General features: G+C 41.6%; 1 protein-coding gene across 4 annotated transcripts in view; it reads left to right on the top strand.

Moving 5' to 3' along the window:
- igsf9ba (immunoglobulin superfamily, member 9Ba) overlaps positions 1-22,211 on the top strand; it is a 63,569-nt gene that overhangs the window by 36,952 nt on the left and 4,406 nt on the right. For 2 of the 4 annotated variants that reach the window (XR_004655976.1, XM_034866898.1), the window contains exons 5-20: positions 1,454-1,571; positions 3,944-4,085; positions 5,872-6,017; positions 7,844-7,986; positions 9,075-9,215; positions 9,320-9,439; positions 9,544-9,694; positions 12,127-12,250; positions 12,874-13,049; positions 15,414-15,640; positions 15,830-15,914; positions 16,037-16,198; positions 16,573-16,618; positions 17,456-17,542; positions 18,270-19,892; positions 21,805-21,847. Coding sequence is in view for 3 of the 4 variants with exons in the window: in XM_034866898.1 (XP_034722789.1) it covers positions 1,454-1,571; positions 3,944-4,085; positions 5,872-6,017; positions 7,844-7,986; positions 9,075-9,215; positions 9,320-9,439; positions 9,544-9,694; positions 12,127-12,250; positions 12,874-13,049; positions 15,414-15,640; positions 15,830-15,914; positions 16,037-16,198; positions 16,573-16,618; positions 17,456-17,542; positions 18,270-19,892; positions 21,805-21,847 (3,534 nt within the window). In the remaining variant the exon portion in view is untranslated. The remainder of the gene's footprint in view (positions 1-1,453; positions 1,572-3,943; positions 4,086-5,871; positions 6,018-7,843; positions 7,987-9,074; positions 9,216-9,319; positions 9,440-9,543; positions 9,695-12,126; positions 12,251-12,873; positions 13,050-15,413; positions 15,641-15,829; positions 15,915-16,036; positions 16,199-16,572; positions 16,619-17,455; positions 17,543-18,269; positions 19,893-21,804; positions 21,848-22,211) is intronic. The other 2 variants (XM_034866896.1, XM_034866897.1) reach the window with 2 other exon arrangements.

Here is a 22,211-nt window from a genome sequence, read left to right on the forward strand (position 1 = left end):
CACACACACACACACACACTTTGACATCTCTCCATTTTGAGCAAGTACTAAGCATGTGTGTGTAATTCAGGCCTGTGTGTAGTAACAACTGAATGAAAACATTGGAATTTCTCCTTGAGGGATTAATAAAGTATACGTTACTATTATTATTATTAAGTAGTTGTGTTGCCTGAACCTAAACTCTTTACATGAGATGTGATTTTAAGATATCACGTGCCACCACCACCACATGCTGTTTTAAGAGGTCGTGGCCATTTCAAGTATTTCTGTGAGATCAGGTTGAGAATTGCTTATACAAATAAATACAAAGTTTAATTTGGCACGTCACGTTAATTGTTGGTTGCTTATTTACACAGGTTTTTTTTCATTGGCAAGCTAATTGTTAGCATTCAAGCAACGCAACGTGTTCGCTTCTAGTGGAGCTTCACTGAGGCAAACACTTGCTTTGCTTTCTGTCTGAACACAACTTTTACATTTTTACCCATGCAGTTCTACATTTATGAAATCCTATAAAAGAGTCAACAGTAATAAAACACATTTAGGCACGAATTTGAGCAGTTTAGTTAAAGTTGCTGGTATGTGAAGGAACAGAAAACCAGACAGCTAATTACTGCAAACATGTTTTGAACTTAAAATAAAGACAATTTACAATTTGATCTCTTCCAAAATGTTTTAATCACTACACTCTTCTTTCCAAGCCTCAAATCGATGCTTCTCAACACATCAGTGTTTAGTTTACACTCCCAGCACTCAGCACGCCACACGTGTGGTACATTTCACAGGAGTGATGCACAAAAGTGTTATCTTGTGATGATGATGACACAGTTTGCCAACAGACTGACAGAAGTTAATGTTGCTTGTGTCTAGCAGTATCTCCCGGCTAAAAAAAAAAACATTTGAAAGGGAGATGAATAGGAATAATTCTGCATGCGTAGCAGAATCCCCCTCGGCTGCATGAATGGACAGACTACAGCTGTGTGTGACTTGAATGGACAGAGTTCTCTCGCAACCTGTTGCATAATTTATGAGGGCTTTTCTATTAGGTTTGGTTAATGTGTTTCTTCACCACTTATTGGTTCTCATCAGTGGCTACACACGGGGCAACATGGAGTTAGACGTTTCCAAGGTTACAACATGCAGGAATCAGAACTGGAGTTTAATTAAAGTATCGCATATTCATGAGTTTAAAGTGTTTGATGCTTTTTCTTTAGAGACTCACTACGAACTTACTGTCAGAACAGTATATAACATTAGGGGACCAATTTTAACGATTTAAGCGCACGGCGTGAAGCGCGAGGCGCAGGAAAAACATTTGAGAAGCAGGAATCAGTGGACAACTTCCTCCACCACTGTCTTTCCCAACCTGAAACATGACTTGCAGCACCTGCAGTTTCACTTTATTCCGTTATTATTTAAATGATGTGTCAGAGGTTTCTCCTGCATGCAACCACAGATACATGATGGCAGTCTAACCATCCTTGCCATCACTCGAGATGACAGAGGGGCGTACACATGCCGAGCCTTCAGTGACCAGGGAGAGGTGCTCCACACTACCCGTCTGCTGGTTCAAGGTACTGTATCCATAAATGACAGAAGACATTATTAATAAGTGTGATTGACAAATATATTTGCACACATCGCCGATTTTGCAATGAGAAAAACTTGTTTCCTAGTTTCTACCTCAGGCCAAATATTGCATCTGCATCCCTTAAGTAGTTTTCTTAATTACACTTGACAGCCTTTACTGCAGCAGCATTTAAACGCAAAGCCATGCAGCTCTCCGCTGTAATGATGTACTGTATGTTACATACCTTCGGAGACTGTAGCAGTCAGTCAATAGCTAGGGCTTGAGTGTGTGCTCTCGTGCACAGCCATGTGTCTCCAACACACTCACTGTCTGTGAGAGCGTCACTGTCTGTCTCCGGTCCATTAACTAGGCTCTCTGCTCGACACAGATCAGATAGATGGTTGTGATACCAGCCTCCAGTACTCTCTCTTTCTCCTGATGCAGCAGGGAGTCAACAGTGGGTATTTAACAAGCAACTGAGCATCTTGCTTTTATGGTCGGGATAGCGTTTATGGCATTTATCTATTTTAATGCATGACTTCTGTAGCTGCAGACAGAGCGGATTAATTACTCTCTTCTTTGTTTCCAATATAGTAAATGCATGTGCACACTCACTGCAAGCACACATTGAAACAATCATTGTCTTGTAACCCAGTGGGTAGTGTAACCACTGGTGCATGTGTTGCAACTGCATCAAGTCGGCAGGCCTTCAGTGCAGCCGTTGGGACAAAACACACCGCAGAAGTTCAGTTGTGGACTTCCATGGGAAGTCTCCACTGCATCCAAACCTGACAATATTACCTGTACATTACCCTTCTTCATAGAGGAACAGTGGTATTGTGGTGACAGAATTTTAGGAAATTACATATTTTGTTTGGATTGGGATGTTTGTTTCAACTTTATACTTAAAATATTTTAACCGTTAAATAATATTTTTTGTATACATAAGCAATTAAGCAATTAATTATTTTTTTCAGCTCCAACTTAAGTTCCATTTAATTTTTTCTTCCAATATGGACGGACAATTTGAATTCTTAAAACAGTGGTTAATTTTTTCCAATTTTTTTAGAAATCCGTTCTTGCACCATTTTTGGAAACAAGGGGAAAGTCTTTGAGTATCCAGTTTTTTTTGCTACCAGTGTTGGCATCATAAAAGCTGATTGTATATGTGTATGGGGGGGGGGAGTTTATGTAGATTGGAAAACAGATTAAATATATAAGACCAAAATAAATGCAACATGGTTCCTCCTTTAATTTGGCCTTTATTGAAAATTTCCACACACAGTGGGATACAATTAGCTAAATAATACTTTTGAATATATTGGATCCCATAAAAGTAGATCTTATTGTAGGGCAACTTGACTTGATTTCACTATGTTGTAAGATGTTCTTGTTGTTATGTCCACCCTATTCAAGATGTTCTTACCTGCCATGTGTCATGCAATACCCTCGTTAAGCAGAATATTGCCAGTAGGGTGTGGTAAATGTTACACCAGTGGCTGTGAATGCACACAGTCAATGTTACATTTCACCTCATAGAACCTTTTTTCAGTGTGTAAAACCCAGTTACATGTAGATATAAGTAAAATGTTGTAGCTATAAATCAAATGTTTACACAGGGGTTGCGTTGGTTAAATATTCGGCATGTAAAGCGTCATGGAGTAAAATGCGGGGTATGGTTAAGACTCAGACTCAGAGCAATAAGAGGCAGAGATCTGAGGAGTCATGAGTCTCACTCCTGTGATGTGTTTTTAATTGTTATGTGAGACTCCCGCACAGCGCTGTCAGCGATCCCACCTGATGCATTAAAGCCGTGCAAGCTGAGAGGAAAATAACCAGGAGGCTTGTATCTGGGCCCACTCATAAAAGACAGCTTACCTTTCATGGCTTCTGCTGTTTTATTGAGAGTTAAGAGCAAGAGCAGCTCGGGGGATGAAAAGGTTACAATGTGAAGCATGCATGAGCTCCAGAACAGACTACTATTAAGGTTACGGTAGCTGCCTGCTCACTGTATTTTACATCAAACTGTGGTGATGTATTGTAAATAATACATATGTGTGTTCTTTCTCTCACACTCTGTTTCTGAACCAGTGTTCACATTCCCAATGGGGAAGCAGAGTAGGCCTCTGAGCCATATATTGCCATATATCCCAGAATATTGCAATATGTTTAAAATTGTAATAATATCGTATCGTGGCACACGTATAGTGATGATATTGTTTCGGGAGGCGTCTGGTGATTCCCCCCCCCCCCTCTCTCTGTAACAGCTGGATGTGTAAATAAGCATCTTGTTCCACAAAAATCAGTTATTGCTGCTTTAGCGGGTTAAAACGGTAGACTTCAACACAAACTAAAACTTCTTTCTGCTTCTCTTAGGACCTCCATACATCGTCTCTCCACCAGAGAACGTCACTGTAAACATATCCCAGAATGCACTCTTCACCTGCCAAGCGGAGGCGTATCCCGGCAACCTGACCTACACCTGGTTCTGGGAAGAGGATAATGTCTACTTCAAGAAGTAAAGTTATGATCAAGTTCACTTCTGTACTGTGGCTGCAGGGAATCATCTTAGTTAGCTCTTGGCTGATGTTAAGACTTAACTCTTGTGTTGTCCTCGGGTCAAATTTGACCTCTTTAAAAAATGTCTATATCTGAAAAATGGGTTTCTTTTTAACCAAGTTACCACAAAAAAAATGGATTGGATTCCATTCCATGCACTTTGCAAATACAACTGATCACTTTTATTCCTGTGATCTTAACTATTATAAAAAAATAAATCAGAATTTCGGCTTTTTTAACACAAATATTAGGCATAATTCTATATATATATATATGGAGTTTATTGACCAGGAATTCCAAAAATAATAGTGTAAAACTAGTGGTAGTAAGTGGGTGTAAGTGGAAAACGAAAAAAAGTGTGAAAAAAGGGATGGAAATGTCAAAGTTTTGTCAGTTTTTGATTAGGGAGAACAACACGGGGTTAAAAGGCTGTGTGTGTGTGTGCGTGTGTGTGTGTGTGTGTGTGTGTGTGTGTGTGTGTGTGTGTGTGTGTGTGTGTGCCGGTGTCCTCTCCTGCTGCGGTCACAGAGGCAGTAAGAGCTAAGAGCGGGCCTGGCGCGGGGGGGGGGGTCTGTCTTGCCAGTGCCAGGCGAGTTAGTGCTCCCTGATGACAGTATTACGGTACTCAGTCCTTGTGGCATCACACGCCTCTCATGCAGGGATGCTCTGAAGCGTAGCCAGGACGTCGGCGGGCTCCCCAGAGCAGGTCTTTAGAGCCTGAGAGGGTTTCACAGCAAACGAGTGACAGACAGAACGAGTGGGATGGAAGAACGAGTGAACAGGAGTTTGACTGGCAGTGAAAACAAGTGTCTAAAGGACTTCCACAGAGAAAGTGTCCCATCTAATTTTAAACCGCTTTAATGGCATCAGTATCGATTTTTTTTCTTTTCTTTACATTTTAGGTAAGATCAGAACGTGTACTATGGAAGTAGTATTTATATGTACTGTAGTATTAGTTGTATTACACATATATTGTATATTATGATAAATATTATACACAGCTCACACATCATGGCTGTCTCTGTGCTACTCTAACATGTGAATTTCCCCACACTGTCAAAATAAAGTCTCATTATGTCTTATGCTATAAAAAATACTTTTATTCATAGAGCACTTTTTGATAACTAATGTAACTAATGGCTTCATTAATAGTCAACAGGTTGTTAAATACTACTTTACAGATCAGTTAGAAGCAATTCAACGGAACAAGTTGTAACGTACAGAATATGTATTTGGTAATAAGTCCAATCAACCTGTAATAATCCAATCATTTAAAGGGATTATTCATACCAATGTGACCCCTCTTTGTAATGGCCTATAACTGATCTGGAAAGCTTTAGGAAAGGATTTACTAACCATTTAAAAAAGCCTTTCTAGACAAAAGAGGAAAAAACTAGTTTCATTTTATTAGATATATATTCAGTTTGAGATTCAATTCTGGTGCATGATAAAAGAAAGCAACTCCATTAAAAAAATAATATGTTATCCATCATTACTGTGTGTGATTTTAAATGGTGTTAAAGGGGGAAACATGAAGGTTGTACCATTTTGCGATTATGGCAATTAGCAGATTTATTTGAATGTCTTGCTCTGTAGTGTGTTCTTCCTCTTAGAGCTGGCTGCTGTTCGACTCTCTGCTGCTCTCTTATGGCACCTTGATGGAATTCAACAAAACACACTTGTGCCTTTTCCTGTTGGTGTGTTTCAGTAACACGGTGTGTGACAAAACGTATGTCTTCTTGCAGTGACCTCAAGCTCCGAGTGCGCATTCTCATCGACGGAACCCTAATCATCTTCCGGGTCAAGCCTGAGGATGCTGGGAAATACACCTGCAGTCCGAGCAACAGCCTCGGGATCTCCCCCTCGGCATCGGCCTACCTGACTGTTCAGTGTGAGTGTTACCGTGGCAACAAAGTGGATGGGGGAGGGGCGGGGAGACGGTACAGCGTGTGAAAAGGAAAAGGGGACAGCGGCAGCAGTGTGGAGGCTGCTGTATGATTTGGCAGCGCTGCTTTATCACTGTAATGCAAAGTGACAGAGAGCCACACAGTTTGTTTTGATGGAGCCTCTTTGACCATTTTCCCATTCTGTGTGGATTTTAATGGTACGATTATTATCTATCCCGACTCCAGTCTCATTCCTGTGCCCAAAGACAGGGATCGTCTTGTCCTCAGTCTCCATTTTTCCTTGTCTCGTGTGCATCTGGCTCCCGTGAACATGAAACAGTGACCGTCCTGTTCATCAGTTCGGACAGATGAGAGAGAGAAGCGACACTCCTGGCCATCTGACGTTTAAGTCCTTGTGTGTTGAGCTAATTTGCTCCCAAGTTGCCGCCGGCCATTGATTACTGTGCTACTCCATGAGAGAGAGCAGGGGGATTCACAGCCACTCAGCCACTGTTTCATCATTGTCCTGGATGATTTATGGTTTTGTATTCAAATACCTTTAGTAACTTTCCAAGATCATAAATGCAAAAATAGGACAAAATTCAGTAAAACTCACAATAACAACAAAAGGGAAGGGAATCACCAGACGCCTCCCGATACAATATCATCAATATTATTGTGATTTTAAACAATATTCTGCGATATATTGCAATTTAAAACCTTTTTTTCCAACCTTTTTTCTGATTGTTCCCTATTTCAAAAGACGTCCCCAAAAAGAAACTTTGTCAACATCTGTTTCATCTAAAATGAAACATTTCTGTTTGTTTATGTCACTTCAATGTTATTGCTGCAAAATGGGATAAACTGACCAACACATATATAATACATAATATATAAGAACAGATCCATACTTGGCGTCTCTGTATCGACTACATTAGATTATTGAGTGTGACTGAAAATATCGCAATACTATGCTGTATCAAATTTCCCCCCCCCCCAAACAACAATAGTATATACAAATATGACACTTAGATTATAGGTCGAGCCTGACTTAAGGAATAAATGTTGTCTTTACGTGCATTAAAATCATTTTACTAATTTTATACAGCTACGTGAAATTGTAAGTCTTGTCCAACGCCACATCCTTTTACATCCCAGAATAGTGCAACACTGCATCATGCACAGCGATGACGTTTAAAACTCTCTGGCTGTAATCTTCTCTTTTACTAATTCCCCTTTCTACTACACCGGTTTTATTTTCCCTATCAGCAAGTCTTGGGAAATGCACTTTAACAACATGGACACACATACAGTCTAAAGTATTAAAGCCCTGCTTTTTTTAAATGAATTAAAAATGAGCTAGATATAAGATCCTGTTTATGATTTCACCTGTTGTAATTCAATGGATACATCCTTTGTTATGCAGATGACATAGTTAGATATCACCAAGTTTGAACTGACCATCGAAATTGTCGCTTGTGACCGATCGTCACTGTTGCACAGATGGGTTTTCTTATTATTTGAATGAGCTTATTGTTATCAAGCGTTCCCGAAACATTTCTCCTCTCACATAATAGATGAATACAATCTCCTCTTTACTCCAAACTAGTTAGGACACATCTGGAGCACGCCTACATTTTTGGCTGAACTAGGAGTGATTTCCAAAGTTAGGGAAGTTAAGTTATGTTAAGTTCTGAGACGATTGATAAAAACCAGCCATGGTCTTTTCCATTGAGCCATACATCTCATATCCCTTTCTTCACACCTTAGATTACATCAAACAAAATTGGTCATCCATCCACCATCCCTAACACTGATCCTTTATGTTCAGACCCTGCACGAGTGATCAACATGCCCCCAGTCATTTACGTCCCACGGAAACTGCCAGGCATCATCCGCTGCCCGGTGGACGCCAACCCACCTGTGACATCGGTAAAGTGGGAGAAAGACGGCTATCCTCTCAGAGTGGAGAAGGTTAGTGTGCATCATGGCTTTATTGAGTCTCCGCTATGTGTTACAGTAGGCTTACATTTTACTCTCACACTTTGACATTTCACGTTTCAGATTCAGCAGTTTTGCTTTTCTTTTTTCCTCTCATTAATTAAGTCACCACCAGAGGGACCAGACCCCCAGGTTGGGAACCCCTGGACTAAATAACCAAAGTGAATATGAAATAGTGAAACTAGCTCCACTTCAGCTAAAACAGGAAATAGCTGCTGACACATTGATGCACTAATGTTAATCTAATTTAAAAAGGCAATTTAAAAAGGCATACAAACGGCTCCTTTTTAATAGTTACACTTGCACACATTAAAAAATTAGTTTATTTATTGTCCAAGCCTTGTTTGCACTACACTTTTGTCCTTATGTAAGTGTATTGTGGATTTCATTTGTCAAAATCCATTTTTTTTATATCAATGTCTTGTATTAATGTCTGTTATGACGTGCTGTAACCATGTTCTATGTTTCTGCAGAACAGGAACCTGCTGAAAACCAGTTTTTAAACTGAGTCAGGCCCGTTTTTGTATTGTAATGTAATGTTACTTTTTCTAACTTTCCTGTATAATAAATATATGAAATGAAATGAAATGAAATAATAATGTTGCATATAATGATATATCAGTCAAAGGGGCCATTTTGTCTGTGGAACACATACTTTTACGTTTTGGTACTTTAAGCACATTTGATAAAAAAAACGTATTCTTTTACCCAACTTACAATGTTATCTTTACATTATACTATTGGTTCTTTTACTGAAGAAAATGATCTGTGTATTGCTTCCACAACTTTCCTTTGCTGTCAGGTTTTATGTTACAGCACACTGATAATTGAAACTGCCCCTTGCTGTCCAATTCAGATATATTGTTGTCCACTGATCTTTGAAAATACAGGACCTTACAGAAATTAATACCCAAAATACAAACACTACTGATATGGTTTTCAGCATTACCCTGTCAGTAATTGAGTCACACAATATGTTGAAGGCTGGCCGGCATTACATAAGCATTTAGCTCAAGAAAACCCTCGGAATCAGACGTTTCAGATGGCCCCTTGTCTTGTAGTACCCCGGTTGGAGCCTGATGCCAGACGGAAGTATCCGAGTGGCGGAGGCCACAGAAGACTCCCTGGGCACCTACACCTGTGTGCCTTACAACGCCCTGGGTACCATGGGCATGTCCCCCCCTGCCACTTTGGTGCTAAAGGTACAACTCCGCTCATGTTTAGTCCTCTCTGCTCCATGTTTTTGCATAAACTGATGGGCTCAGAAGTCTGCATGATGGGCGTGCTGTCTGTGTGTTTTCCCCAGGATCCCCCTTACTTTAATGTGAGGCCTGGGGGGGAGTACCGTCAGGAGGCTGGGAGAGAACTAGTTATTCCCTGTGCTGCTTCTGGAGACCCTGATATACCAAGCATCACCTGGAGAAAGGTGCAGTAGACACATGCATCATAACATATATCTTACTTAATCATTTTGAAATGTTTGTTTTCTCCTCTTAACCAATGTCATTGCAATTTCCGTGTCCATATAAGGTGGGGAAGCCAAGCAAGAGTAAGCACAACATCCTACCCAGTGGCAGCTTACAGTTTCTGTCCCTCAGCAAGGAGGACCATGGAGAATGGGAGTGTGTAGCCACAAATGTGGTCACAAGCATCACTGCCAGCACGCGAATCCTAGTCATCGGTACAACACACTCTACACAGTGCTCTCAGCTCACTTACTTACTTACTCAATATCCTCAACCAACTGACCTTTCCTTGTTATTTTAAGTTCATTTTGATCTCATTTTGCTTTGTGTGGTTTGTGTGATTTGCATTACAATCCCTCAAACACCTTGCCTCTGTCAAATTTCCCCCTGGGCATCATTAAAATTTCATTAGATTGTATCTGTAATAGCTTCATACAGTTAATTTAAAAGCCCCAATCTGTAACCACAGTGTGGTATCAACCCCTTTGCTAAAACACCGTCACTATAGCCTTTTTCTACTGCATCAATGGACCAAGGACATCTTTTCACTCCTCAGATAAATTGACTGAAGTGTCGACAAAGGCAAGCAGGGTTAGGAAGTTTAACAGGGCTGTGCCGGTCCTAATCCACACTGATTCCTTTGTTATTCACTCAGACATTTCTCTGTGTGTCTCAAAGTTTTGGTACAAGAAGCTCTCAAATGGCACATTGTAGAAAGTCTCATTTTATACCTGTGATTGTTGTGGTGCATTTAAGTAGCCTATATAACTGTAGTCCTCTCTGATCCCATTTGCTTGCTTGAATTGGGACATTACAGCAGGGATAGTAGCCATTTTCATTAGATGCATGGACAAAGTTGTAAAACTGTCTTTTTGAAGCGTGATTATTATGGCAAGTGAATGATTTAAAATATAGACAAGCATAGCAAGGAGAGGCCCAAAAGTCTTGTTTTTGGGGATGGTTCGTTCTTCTCACTCATTGTACTTACAATGCTCTTCATTGTGGAAACATGTAATAAATTTGGTCCTTATTTTTTTAGATTCTTGTACAGGCTTTTACAGGAAAAATCCACTGATCAAATATTCAACTTCTGTAGTCCAGGAAGATGTAGGTACAGTTTCAGATGATTGCTAAATTTAATCAAATTTTTGCACAGGGAAGAGCAATACATGTGACTTTAGTAGCCTATTCCTTAAAAACAAGCTCTTACTACTTTAGTTTCTTTATGAAGGACTTGTTAACGTGTGTGTTTGAAGCCATAGTTTGACATTTGGGAAAATATGCTTATTTTGTCTAGATTTAAATGACACAATTGATACCACTCATGTTTGTAACTAAATATAAAGCTACAACTTACATGCGTTAGCTTAGCTTAAAAAAGCTAGGCTGGAAAAAAAACCTAGCCTGGCTCTGTCCAAAGGTCCAATAATGTTGGCCTATCTAATTGAATCCGCACAAATGTAGCTACTTTATGCTATTGTTTATAAAGCTAATTTAACCGCTTTCTTGCTATAGCTTCATATTTAGCATACATACTGTATATGAGAATGGAGTGAATATTTTTATCCAACCTGCACAAGAAAGTAAATAAGTGTGTTTCTCCAAATGCTGAAACTTTAACCCCGATGTTGTCCTCAAGTCAAATTGACCCGTTTTCCTATATCAGTGTTCTTTTTAATTACCCAAAATAACATGATTGATTAGTACAAATCTCTACTTTCATTAATTTTGGGCGGTCTTATTCAATTTAATGGTATTTTAAAAACAAATTGAAGTGGTTTTGAAATATTTTTGATTAAAAGTTGACATATTCCAGTCTGTGATTATCCATTAACATCCATTCCTTAAATTTTAGTCTAAATAATTCCTACTTTTTCTAACTCAAACATTAGGTATAATTTCCTATAAATGAGGTTTATTTACCATAAATTCCAAAGATATACGTAGTGTTTAAAATGTCAAACATTTTTTTTTTTAAAGCTCGAAAATGTTTAAAAACTGAGAAATATGTAAGAAAAAGTTAAAAACATTGACAAAATTCTCAACGAAAGTTTTGGTTTTCAATTTTGACGGAAGAAAACACAAGGGTTAAGTCTGTGTTTATGTAACATCTGCTGGTCTGTGACATGTGAGCAGGTCTCTAAGTGTGCCCCAGTAGGCTATGGAGAGGTACACAGCTAGCAGCGGCCGGTCAGCCTCCATGTGACCAACAGACAGCTGTGCTCCTCAGACCATGCTCAGGTCTCTCTTTTAGGCAAGTGAGAAGTGGCTTCGGGCGACACGGCACAGCTGTTACGTGGGCGGGATGAGCAGAGCTGCAGACCGCCCTGCTGCTCTTAGACCTGGTCACCACCTCAGCCGGCATCACGCCATTACAGCGAGCATTTGGGGGGGGGGGGTGAAAACAGCAACAAAATGCTCCTCATTTGACCTGTGCTGGATTCCATGACTTGAACTCCACCCTTAGGCTTACATTTAAATGAGAATCCAGCGTTCATGTATGCATGTTAGAGGGATAGACTGTATGTGTAGTTTTATGTTACCGCAAGTGATAATAAATGATAAATGTAAGCAGTTACAGATGTGACGAGTAAATGAATACTTGTGCTTTTCAAACGCGTTCCCTCTCTCTGTCTCGGCCTTTCAGGCACCAGCCCGCACGCTCCCGGAAATATCCATGTATTACCCTCAACAACCTCTGCTAATGTGTCCTGGGAACCAGGATATGATGGCGGCTTCGAACAGACGTTCTCTGTGTGGTACGGTCCAGTGTGAGTGCTCTTATTTAACTTCAAACCTGGAGGTTGAGGGCCGAGTCTTCGGCCCTCTTCACTGATGAGGATAAAATACCCATAGCCGTTGTTTTGGCAGCATATTTCTCGGCTCATTCAGTAAATGTGCATGTGCATAATACATGGTGTGTAATGGGATATTGGCAACAGGAAGTATGCACACCTGATAGTACTCAGAACAGAGTGTTTATGATTGGGGACAGTTTTAAAGTACTTGTACTTCTATTTTCTGTTACTTTATAATTACTACTACTACTACTAATTACTAGTTCCTTTGCACGTTAAGATTAAAAATTCACAGCGTAATCACAAATTAAGGATGATGTATTATTACAAGTGAAAATGAAACTTAACTGATTAAACATTTTAAAACATGAATACTAAGAAGAGAAAAAAGAAATTATTAAATGAAGTGCTTTAAGACAAATTCTTATCTGAAACAGAGAAAGTCTGTTTGGGGCTCGACCCTTACATTAACTGCATCTTTTCAGCACCCAGCTTCTGCATTGAGACTAATTACAGTTAAGGCATTACTCACCATCATTCAGGGACATGAAACAATGAATAATTTCTCTGTTTTTCTGTCTCATTTCTGTTCTCAGGTCAAAGAAAACCGACTTCGGTCCTCACGACTGGCATTCGATGCCAGTTTCTGGTGCTCAGACCTGGTTGGTGGTGCCAGGGCTGGAGCCTGGGACAGAGTATCAGTTCAGTGTGTTGGCACAAAACAAATTGGGCACGGGCCCATTCAGCGAAGTTGTGACAGTCAACACTGCAGGTGGGTTCTTAATCAAAGGTTCTCCATGCATGGTCTGCTGCTTTTTGACTTCAGAATCAACCCACTGAGCTGTACTGAGACACTATTAATATTTCTTGTAGAATATCCTCAGACTCCCATCATCTCATACTGCCCTCTAGTGATGTGTGTACGGATAAACATCATGTAATCTACATTTTAGTTTGATACGTTTAGAAATTCTCATTAAAAAAGATGCCTTCAAAAATAAGACAGTCAAGCTCAGAGCTTCTTGTAGGAAAGATATTATTATATTACTACTATCAATCATCTCTTCACATGATTTCAAGAAGGATTACTACATGAACGACACAGCAGAAGTTTAAACATGCTATTAATTATCTCTGTTTACTAATGTTGTTACTATTATTATTATCATGGAAAGCACAATAATCATAAAGACATGCATGCTATGTAATAGGACTACAGTTGAAAATTAGCCAACTGGCTAAAACTGGCACATTTACAAAAATGTTGATTAATATGCATTGTCTTCATCAGATAAATAAATCTAAAAAATAACCATTCTCACCACAATTGCATTTTTTGTTTAAATGTGACTTTGACAAAAACAAATATGCAAAGTAGGAGGACATAGAGATAAGGAATTAGATTGCATTAGGGGTCTATAAATGTAGTTATATAATATAATTTTTCACTTTGTCATGCACCTCAAAGAAAACGGTACATCTGCACACTCCTTTAATCCATCCACCTCCTTAATGCACATCATGGTGATGTTGTGTCTCTGGTAAGCCCATTGTGCTCTCCTGTCAGTATTAAAAAAGAAAGACCCCCACATATTGAACATCAAAGCCGTGCTTTAATCTAACAAGATGGTATCGGCCATGTGCCTGAGGTTTTTAGTCTTCATAAGATAAAAGTGGATGCACACGGAGTCAGGAAGCTATTAAAATATGCTGAACTTTAAAAACAGTGAGCCCAGCACAGCAATGGTCTGGGACTGATATTCTTTAAATAGTTGCTATGTTTCAATGTGCTGAGTGATTAGTTCCACCTGTGTTTGACAAGTCAAAATCTTTACAGTGAGAAAGATACATTAGTGAGTTGTTAGTCAGTGAATGTAGCTTTTTTTTAAACAAAGTCATGTTTTAAAGTGAATCTATGATATAAAGAAAAAAAGCAGATTTCCTTTATTTATCTATTTTCTTTTACATATTGTGTGTGTTGTATTTCTGCCCATATCCTGTCTTCATGTGCCACCGCCTGAATCTGAATTAAGGGTGTATGGTATTTAAAATCAATGTCTCAGCAAAAAAAAGGCATGAAGGGAGAAAAGTGCATTGCTGGATTTTCCACCTGCATAGGAAAGGACAAAAAAGTGAAGGTGGTGAATAATGGCATGCACAGATCAAAGTGTGTGTGTGTGTGTGTCTGTGTGTCTGTGTGTCTGTGTGTCTGTGTGCCTGCATTGAGTCCTGATTCTAGGAAAGTAACATCTATAATCAAACAAATGATATGTAGTCTAATTCTTGTGAGTCAGGTTTTTGATACATCAGGAAATTGATACATTAAGTGACATACAGTATTTACCAATCAAACCCTAAACTGTGTAAACTCAGATTCTGCTGTGTCTGGCCAACATTGTGTTGAACCGCTTACCTTCATTCAACAAAAGCTAAATGAGGCTTTTAAAGTTCTGACCTAGTTCACATACTCAGATAGCAGCCCATATAGGAATGGGTTGTCGAAAATAAGGTTATTGTAGGATGGATTTGCATGACATTGTACAGACATCCATGGTTCCTAAAGGATTAACCCTACTGACCTCAGATATCCCCTGTCTAGTCCTCTTGTACCACCAGCAGGTCAAAGTGTTAGGTCTCTTGTCCTGCAGTTTATGGTTTTAAGTGAAATTTAAAAATAACATTTGGATGGATTGGCACATTTTGGTGAGCACATTCATGGTCCCCTCAGGATGAATTGTAAAAACGTTGGCGATCTCTTGCTATCATCTGGTCCACATTCAAAATACCTTTAAAACAAATGACGTTCTGATCATCCTCAGCTGGACTTTGTGATTAGTGCTACTTAGCAAATGTCAGCATGCTAAAATGCTAAACTAACATGGTGAACATGGTGAAGATTACATCTGCTTAGCAGCAATATGTCAGTGTTGTCTTTGGGAGCATATAAGCATCATGTGTTTAGCATGCTGAAGTTAGCATTTAGCTCAAAGCCCTGCCGTGCAGCCTCACAGAGCTGCTAGCATGGCTGTAGACTCTTAGTCTTGTTAGCTACACTTTTAAGTATTCATTTATTTTTTTATATTCGGGTCATGTCAGAATTAGTTTCCTTTGTGTTTACTGGTTTTCTGGTCCACAGGCTCTCCTCTAGGTACCCCAGAACCACTGGTGCTTCTTACTCCACCACGGTGCCTCACAGCTAATCGCACGCAGCACGGTGTCCTCCTCACATGGCTTCCCCCCGCCAACCACTCCTCACCCATCGACCGTTATATCATGGAGTTCCGCCTCGGGGAGAGGTGGGAGGTTCTAGATGACCTGATCCCGTCCACTGAGACTGAGCTCATAGCCAGAGACCTCGTTCAGGTCAGTTACACACACATCTTCTGAGCTTGTCACTCCATTATACTGTCACTTTACCTTAATATACTGTTTTACAAACTCTGTGTGTATACATATACATACATACATACATGTATAGATTTTTAGAACACAATTTTGTAAGCTATACACCAAAATCTGTCACAGATGGTGTCTGTTGTGTCTCTTGCACAGGAGTCCTGGTATGAGTTTCGAGTGATGGCTGTCATGGATGACCTGATCAGTGAAAGCAGCAACGTAGTAGGAGTGTCTAGCACAGGTCAGTTTCTTTACAAAGCAGCGATACAAAGTAAAACGTACACGTGGACATGCTTTGCCATCGTGAGGAAGGGATTCTGTGTTAGTAACCTGTCCCTTTCACCCACTTGTCTGTCCCATCAGATCCCTTCCCCCCTGCGGAGTTACCAGAAGAGGGGCTGGCGCGGCCGGTGGTGGCGGGTGTTGTGGCAACTATCTGTTTTCTGGCAGCGGCAGTACTGTTTAGCACTCTAGCAGCTTGCTTTGTCAATAAGCAACACCGTCGCAAACTCAAACGTAAACCAGGTCGGTCTCCCTTATCTACTTAATTACTTACTACTTAATTATTGCAACATTAATAAATATAGTAGGACATGTCTTACCATGGATGGATAACTGCATGGGCCAAAGTGGCACATTGGGCTGAATGTTAATATTTCTTGTTAGAAATCAATAAAATGAATAAAAAAAGACATAAAAAGGATCAAAAAGACGTGTAAGAACCTCTAAAAAAAGGATGCAGCTGCGTTGATTGTGGTTGTTTTGTGTCAATTCAGTCCTTGCTCCTATGTAGGAATTAATTTAAGTCCCAGGGGTCCATAATCCGTACATGTGTCTGACTTCTACTTGTGGTATTAAACAAAGGGAAATGCTAAACGTAAATGTTTTTGTCCACTCAGATCCGCCCTTGTCGGTGACACACTTCAGGAAAAGCATTGAGTCACCGTAAGTAAGCTAAACACCAGAGCCCCTGCAGTCAGCCAGACGTGGCTACTACTGTGCATCATCTAATGCACCTTTTACCAGATTTCTCCCACCATGCATGCTGTCACAAGGCAAACATATCAGTCAAAATTACAAAACTGTTCAGCTTATTTTGAAGCAGCTGGTGACTGGAAATAAAAGGTCTTTTTAGAGCCTTGTTAGTGGAGCTGATGATTACACACAGCAGACTGTGCATTTGGACAACAGGTGATATGGCAAGATATGGTATGATTTGATTTCAATGTCCAAAATGAATATGCTTTGACTATATGTTCAGGGTCCCTTAAGGATGTGGAAAGACATGTACAGTAGCAACCTCTAGCTGAGCATGGGCAGAATAAAGAAAGATCAAAGCAGCCGAGTCAGCAATTGAAGCACATTACCCAGAGTGCCAAAGCTGCAGTATCTGTATTGATTTTTGATCCATCTGTATTCTTTAACCTCAATCGCTGTCTGCTTTCTGCATGATTCTGAGTGTTTAATAATGCAGTTTTTTGTTTAGCTGCACATTTAATGTACAGAATCCGCTACGTGTGTGTATTTGTCTGTCTGTCTGTAACTCTTGTGTACATGTATGACATTTCAATCCCGACAGATGCTCTTTTGTGACAATGATTTGTGTAAATCCCATTCCAGAATAACTGTTTGTTTGCCTGAGACTTTAGGTTTAGTTGTAGATACCTTTTGTTTAGTTTTTATGAAATATTCCAGGCAGATCAGGGAGTTCGCACTCAGTCCTTCCTGCAAGTGGCATAGTCAAAGATGAACCAGGCCCATGTCGTTTGTCTCCCATCGCAGGCCTCCTCTCACCCCCTTGCCAGGGGTAGAGCCCTGCTGGGACGAGCCTGCCAGGAGCAGTTTCTTGCCCCCGCCTGCCAGCCCCCTGTGAGTGCCTGCCTGCACCAAAACACAGAGTGTGCTGCACTGCACTGGCCTGGCTGCATGGTTAATACATTGCATAGAAATGATCAACTGACAATGACTATTTCTTGTAGTGAAGCCTACCGCTGGCCTATTTGCATGTACAGACTTTCACGCACCATACAGGGATTAAATTGCATTAGCTCAGCTGCATGTACAGTTCAGTACTGTGTATATGCACTCTTTACAATGTACAGTATGTCTACCTGATGCATTCACTGACCCAGTAAGTGTCGACTATGCTGCTCCTGGTGTGGGCAAATGAGGCCTGGTTAGATGTCATCTGCTTTCCTCACATCACCATGTGGTGCAGCATATGGAAATTGGTCTCACGTCTGCTCAAGAAGATGTAGCTTCAGTAGATCTGTGATACGGTTGTCATGGTTGCGTCGTTGGTGCTCATCTCATCCCGTCATTCTGGCTTGGTTCATTAGCTGCTGTCCTATCAGGATTCTGTCGCCGCCATAAACTGGTTTATCATAATGCCGTTCATTATGGTTGTCTTGATAGAGTGCTTTGGCTTTGTGGTGTGTCATCTGTGTAGCTCAAGACTGAAACAACAATCATGCCTATTCATTTATGCCATCAGAGATTTTTCTTTTGTTTCAAAAAACTTTACGCACTTTCCCTTTGCGTTTAATCCGGTATATGTTAAGCTAAGACGGTGCTTTGTGTCTGCATTTCTTATCAGGTTATCATCTGGGAAGATAAGTCCAGAGAGCTCTCCTCTGTCTCGGCCCCGCTCTCTTTCTTCAGAGGGTTCCCACGGCCCGGGCCTGTACGTCAGGAAGCTGCCCAGCCCTCAAAGAGAACGGGACAAAGAACTCTCCTTCTACAAGAAAACCAAGCGTGCCATAGCCAGCAAGAAATACAGTGTGTCCAAGTATGAGGCGGAGGTCACCACGCCTATCGAGCTGATAAGCCGCGGCCCCGACGGCCGCTTCGTCATGGACAGCCCACCGCCCCGGCGCATCCACGGCTTCCCCTTCGCAGAGGAGTCTGACATGTACCCTGAGTTTCGGCAGTCTGATGAGGAGAATGATTTTGACCCCGGGCCTCTGCCGCCTATCATGCCCACGCTGCGGCCCCAGCTCTCCCCAACGTCCTCCAGCCTGGAGTCAACGCAACCCCCCACCTACAGCCCCCGCCTACACAGGGCCATGGAAGGTATGAGCTTTGCAGAGGGCAGTGCACTTCACGCCTCAGGGCAGGCCCCGACCTCCCGCTACAGGGGCTTTCCCCAGGGCCCATTTTATGGGTATCTAGGCAGCCGCATTGATTCAGGGATTCCGCCACCATTCTACATGCCTGACATCAGCCCGCGTAGCTCTGCTCTATCCTCCCCCCCAGGCACTGCCGAGGGGCCCTTTGGTTACCCCTCCATCCCCGAGGAGAGTGGAGAGATGGAGCACCATCAGTACACTGCCTCTGGCCATTCTCTGTCTCACACACACAGCCCTACTCCTCGCTCTCCTGAAAGCTGGCAGCCTCATGAGTTACCCTTCCTCGGTCTAGAGGGTCCACGGTTCATATACCCCCCTCACCATCCCTTACATCATCCCCAGGACCTCCCTGATCCACCCCCATACCCTCCTCACTCTCTTCCCCCCAGTCGTCTGCACCTCCAGTCCCTAAAGGATCCAACAAGCCCTGGACTCCTGCAGCTGGAGGTCCCTGTGGCTCCCCCAGGCAGAGACAGGTCCCTGGGACCTCCGGTTAGGCGTTTAGCTATGCAACAGGCCCAGAGTCTCGGCCAGCTCAGACACACGTCCCACGGTGTGGGTGTACCAGTGTTGCCTTACCCTGACCCGGCAGCCCGTACAGGGAGCCCAAGCACAGCCCCCAGTAGTAGCCCTCAGTCCTGGCTCAGCCCGAGGGCGGGGCGCCGGGCAGACCCCAGCCTACCCCCGCTAGTACTCCAGCCCTCCCGCCTCTCTCCGCTCTCCCAAAGCCCCCTTAGCACCCAACCGGGTTCCCCAGATATACTAGTGCGACCCCCTCCGCGCCCCAGCATCCTCCGCACCTCTCGGTCTCTGGAGATGCCTGAAATCACCCTGCAGCCCTCTGCCACTGTCAGTTTCTCCCGGAGGTCCTCCCTGTCCGCCTCTCCCCCTCAGAGCCAAGGCGCCAGGCAACCCAGCCCCAGTTACCACGTCCACATGTCCTATGCCTCCACTGCAGCCAGTTACCCCTCCCAGTCCCCCTCTCCCCCTCTGGAGGGCAGGGATGTTTTCGGGCAGAGGCCATCCCAGAGAAGGACAGAGGAGGAGATGCTACCCTCAGAGCCCTCTCAGCTCCAGATATCAGCCTCAGGGTAGGTGATCCATTCCAGTAGAGAATAGTCACACATTTTTTTAAATGGGAGTCTCCTCGTCTGCTCTCAATTCCAAATTTCCTCGCTATTTATCCACAGTTTTACTTTGATGTTTCCATTTAGGTATAATTAAGATGCATATTGTACTTTAATATGCAGAAGGCATGTAATTGCATTTAGCACACATTGTACCAGTTCATAAAATGACATTTACCCAAGTTGATAGCCTGTGAAAGCTCAATTTGATTTTAAGATTATGTATTATTGTCTTTATCATTTGATATTTAATCTCGTAAAATATTCACCACATCTCGTCAAAGTAATGACTGCAGGAGCATTAAGGTGAAATACTGAGCTACAAGCTTTAGAAACGCTCAAGGTTACTGTTTTTAAAACTGTGGAGTAAATCTTCTGTCCCCCATTTTGAATATTAAAACATATTTTTCACAGCTGGATATAAATTGAAATTGATCAGTTCAATTATTGAAAAAAAGGAAAGGAAATGAAATGAATGAGGTATAAAAGGAAAATCTTAATGTGTGAATCAGTAGCAAAAGTTAGTTTCATGCTCAACTTTATCAATTATTTTATATTTATTGAACATTTACGTCCCTTTTTTTTTTACACTATATTACAGAAAACAGTACCACTTTCTAACATTCTACTTTTTATTAAGCAAGTATAAGCTGCAGTTAATGGCTCTATTAATGGTTAATAAACTGTGTACCAATTTCTTCCATTAGAACAACTTTTGGGTTGCCAGGTTGTGAAAAATCTCTATAGCTGCTAGGTCATTAATAAAGGGTAGGAAACCACCAAGGTCTGCAGTTATAAATGTTAACAAATATTTATAAATCTTAAAAAGTTATTATTATGATCTTACAGTAATTTGAGCTTGCATTTGTAAAGGTATTAACTTGTCATTGGCGAAGAAAGTAGGCCTACTCAGATACAATACCACAATGTAGAAATACAAAAAAGTACTACATTTAGCATGAAAATATACTAAAAGAACCAAAATTACCAATAATGTATGCTATCCCAGTAGAAAGTACAATATTTGACTCTGAATTGTAGTGGAGTAGAAATATAAAGCAGTAGAAAATGTCTAATTCTTAAATGAAGTACAAATACTTAAGACTTGTACTTGAGGAAAAGCACTTAGTTACTTCCCTCCGCCGAAAAACACCTTTAAATCCAAATGTTCTGCAGTTTTTTTCAAAATGTCGGATAAATTGAAGTCAAATCTGGCCGCTTGGCTCAGTTGGTAAAGCGGGCGCACATGAATACAGTAGAGGTTTAGTCCTCGACGCAGAAGGTCCAGGGATCGAGTCCGACCTGTGACGGTTTCCTGCATGTCTTCCCCCTCTCTCTGCTTTTTTATCTGAGCAGTCCTATCATTAAAAAAAGACGGTAGTGGCCATTATTAATAGTGGGTGGCTTTATCTTCCATCAGCAGGACATTTGATTTGACTGGAATAATTGTTATTAATTACAATAATACAATCTTACAACCTGGCAACCCAAAAGTGGCGATTATGGCTTATGATTTATAAACCAATAAGTAAGCAGGAATACAGGATTTCCCCCCCCCCCAATATTCTGACCAATCACTTCCCCTGTTCACAGATTGCCAGTCAGATATTACTCAGAATATTTTATGCATTTACGCCTACATAAAAACATAGCTGAGACCCACGCACTGTTACGCCCCACAGTTATTGCTTTACACATTCCTGCGCCCCCTCACACCCACCTCACACCCCTAGAAGCTACAACCATACAGTAGCTAAAGCCCCGAAGCAGAGACCTGCTCCTGCACCATCACTGGCCTATAAGGGAAGGTAGCTTATAGGGCTGCTGCTTTATAGAGGGTAAGGGTCTTACGTGATTTGTTTTTGATTGATCTCAGCTATCTGGGCAGCGTTGTGACCCGGTCCCCCACGCCACAATAGGTAAGGGTCGGACCCATGTCTGAGAGGGGAGGGGTCAGCAGGGGGAGGGCTCTAATCACTCTCTCCTTTAAAGGGGAATCGCTTTGGGTTGTGCCTCTGTGCTGGATTCAAGTGAAGTACACCTAATGGCAATAATGACTGCAGGACACATTTGTCGATACACTTCCCAGGCACAGTAAGCCTGCTGTGGCGTAGGCCGCAGTAATTAGGCTTGTGAGCAAGCACGAGGACCGGTTTTGGACTGTGGAGAAGCATTTTTGTCTTTGGATTGTTGTTTGAATACAGACATGTTTCCCCGGCACCAAAAAAAAATGATAATGAAAAAAAAAAGCCTTGAATCAATAGAGGATGCACATGAATGATA

Source organism: Etheostoma cragini, chromosome 3, assembly GCF_013103735.1.
Source record: "Etheostoma cragini isolate CJK2018 chromosome 3, CSU_Ecrag_1.0, whole genome shotgun sequence".
Classification (NCBI taxonomy): Eukaryota; Metazoa; Chordata; class Actinopteri; order Perciformes; family Percidae; genus Etheostoma; species Etheostoma cragini.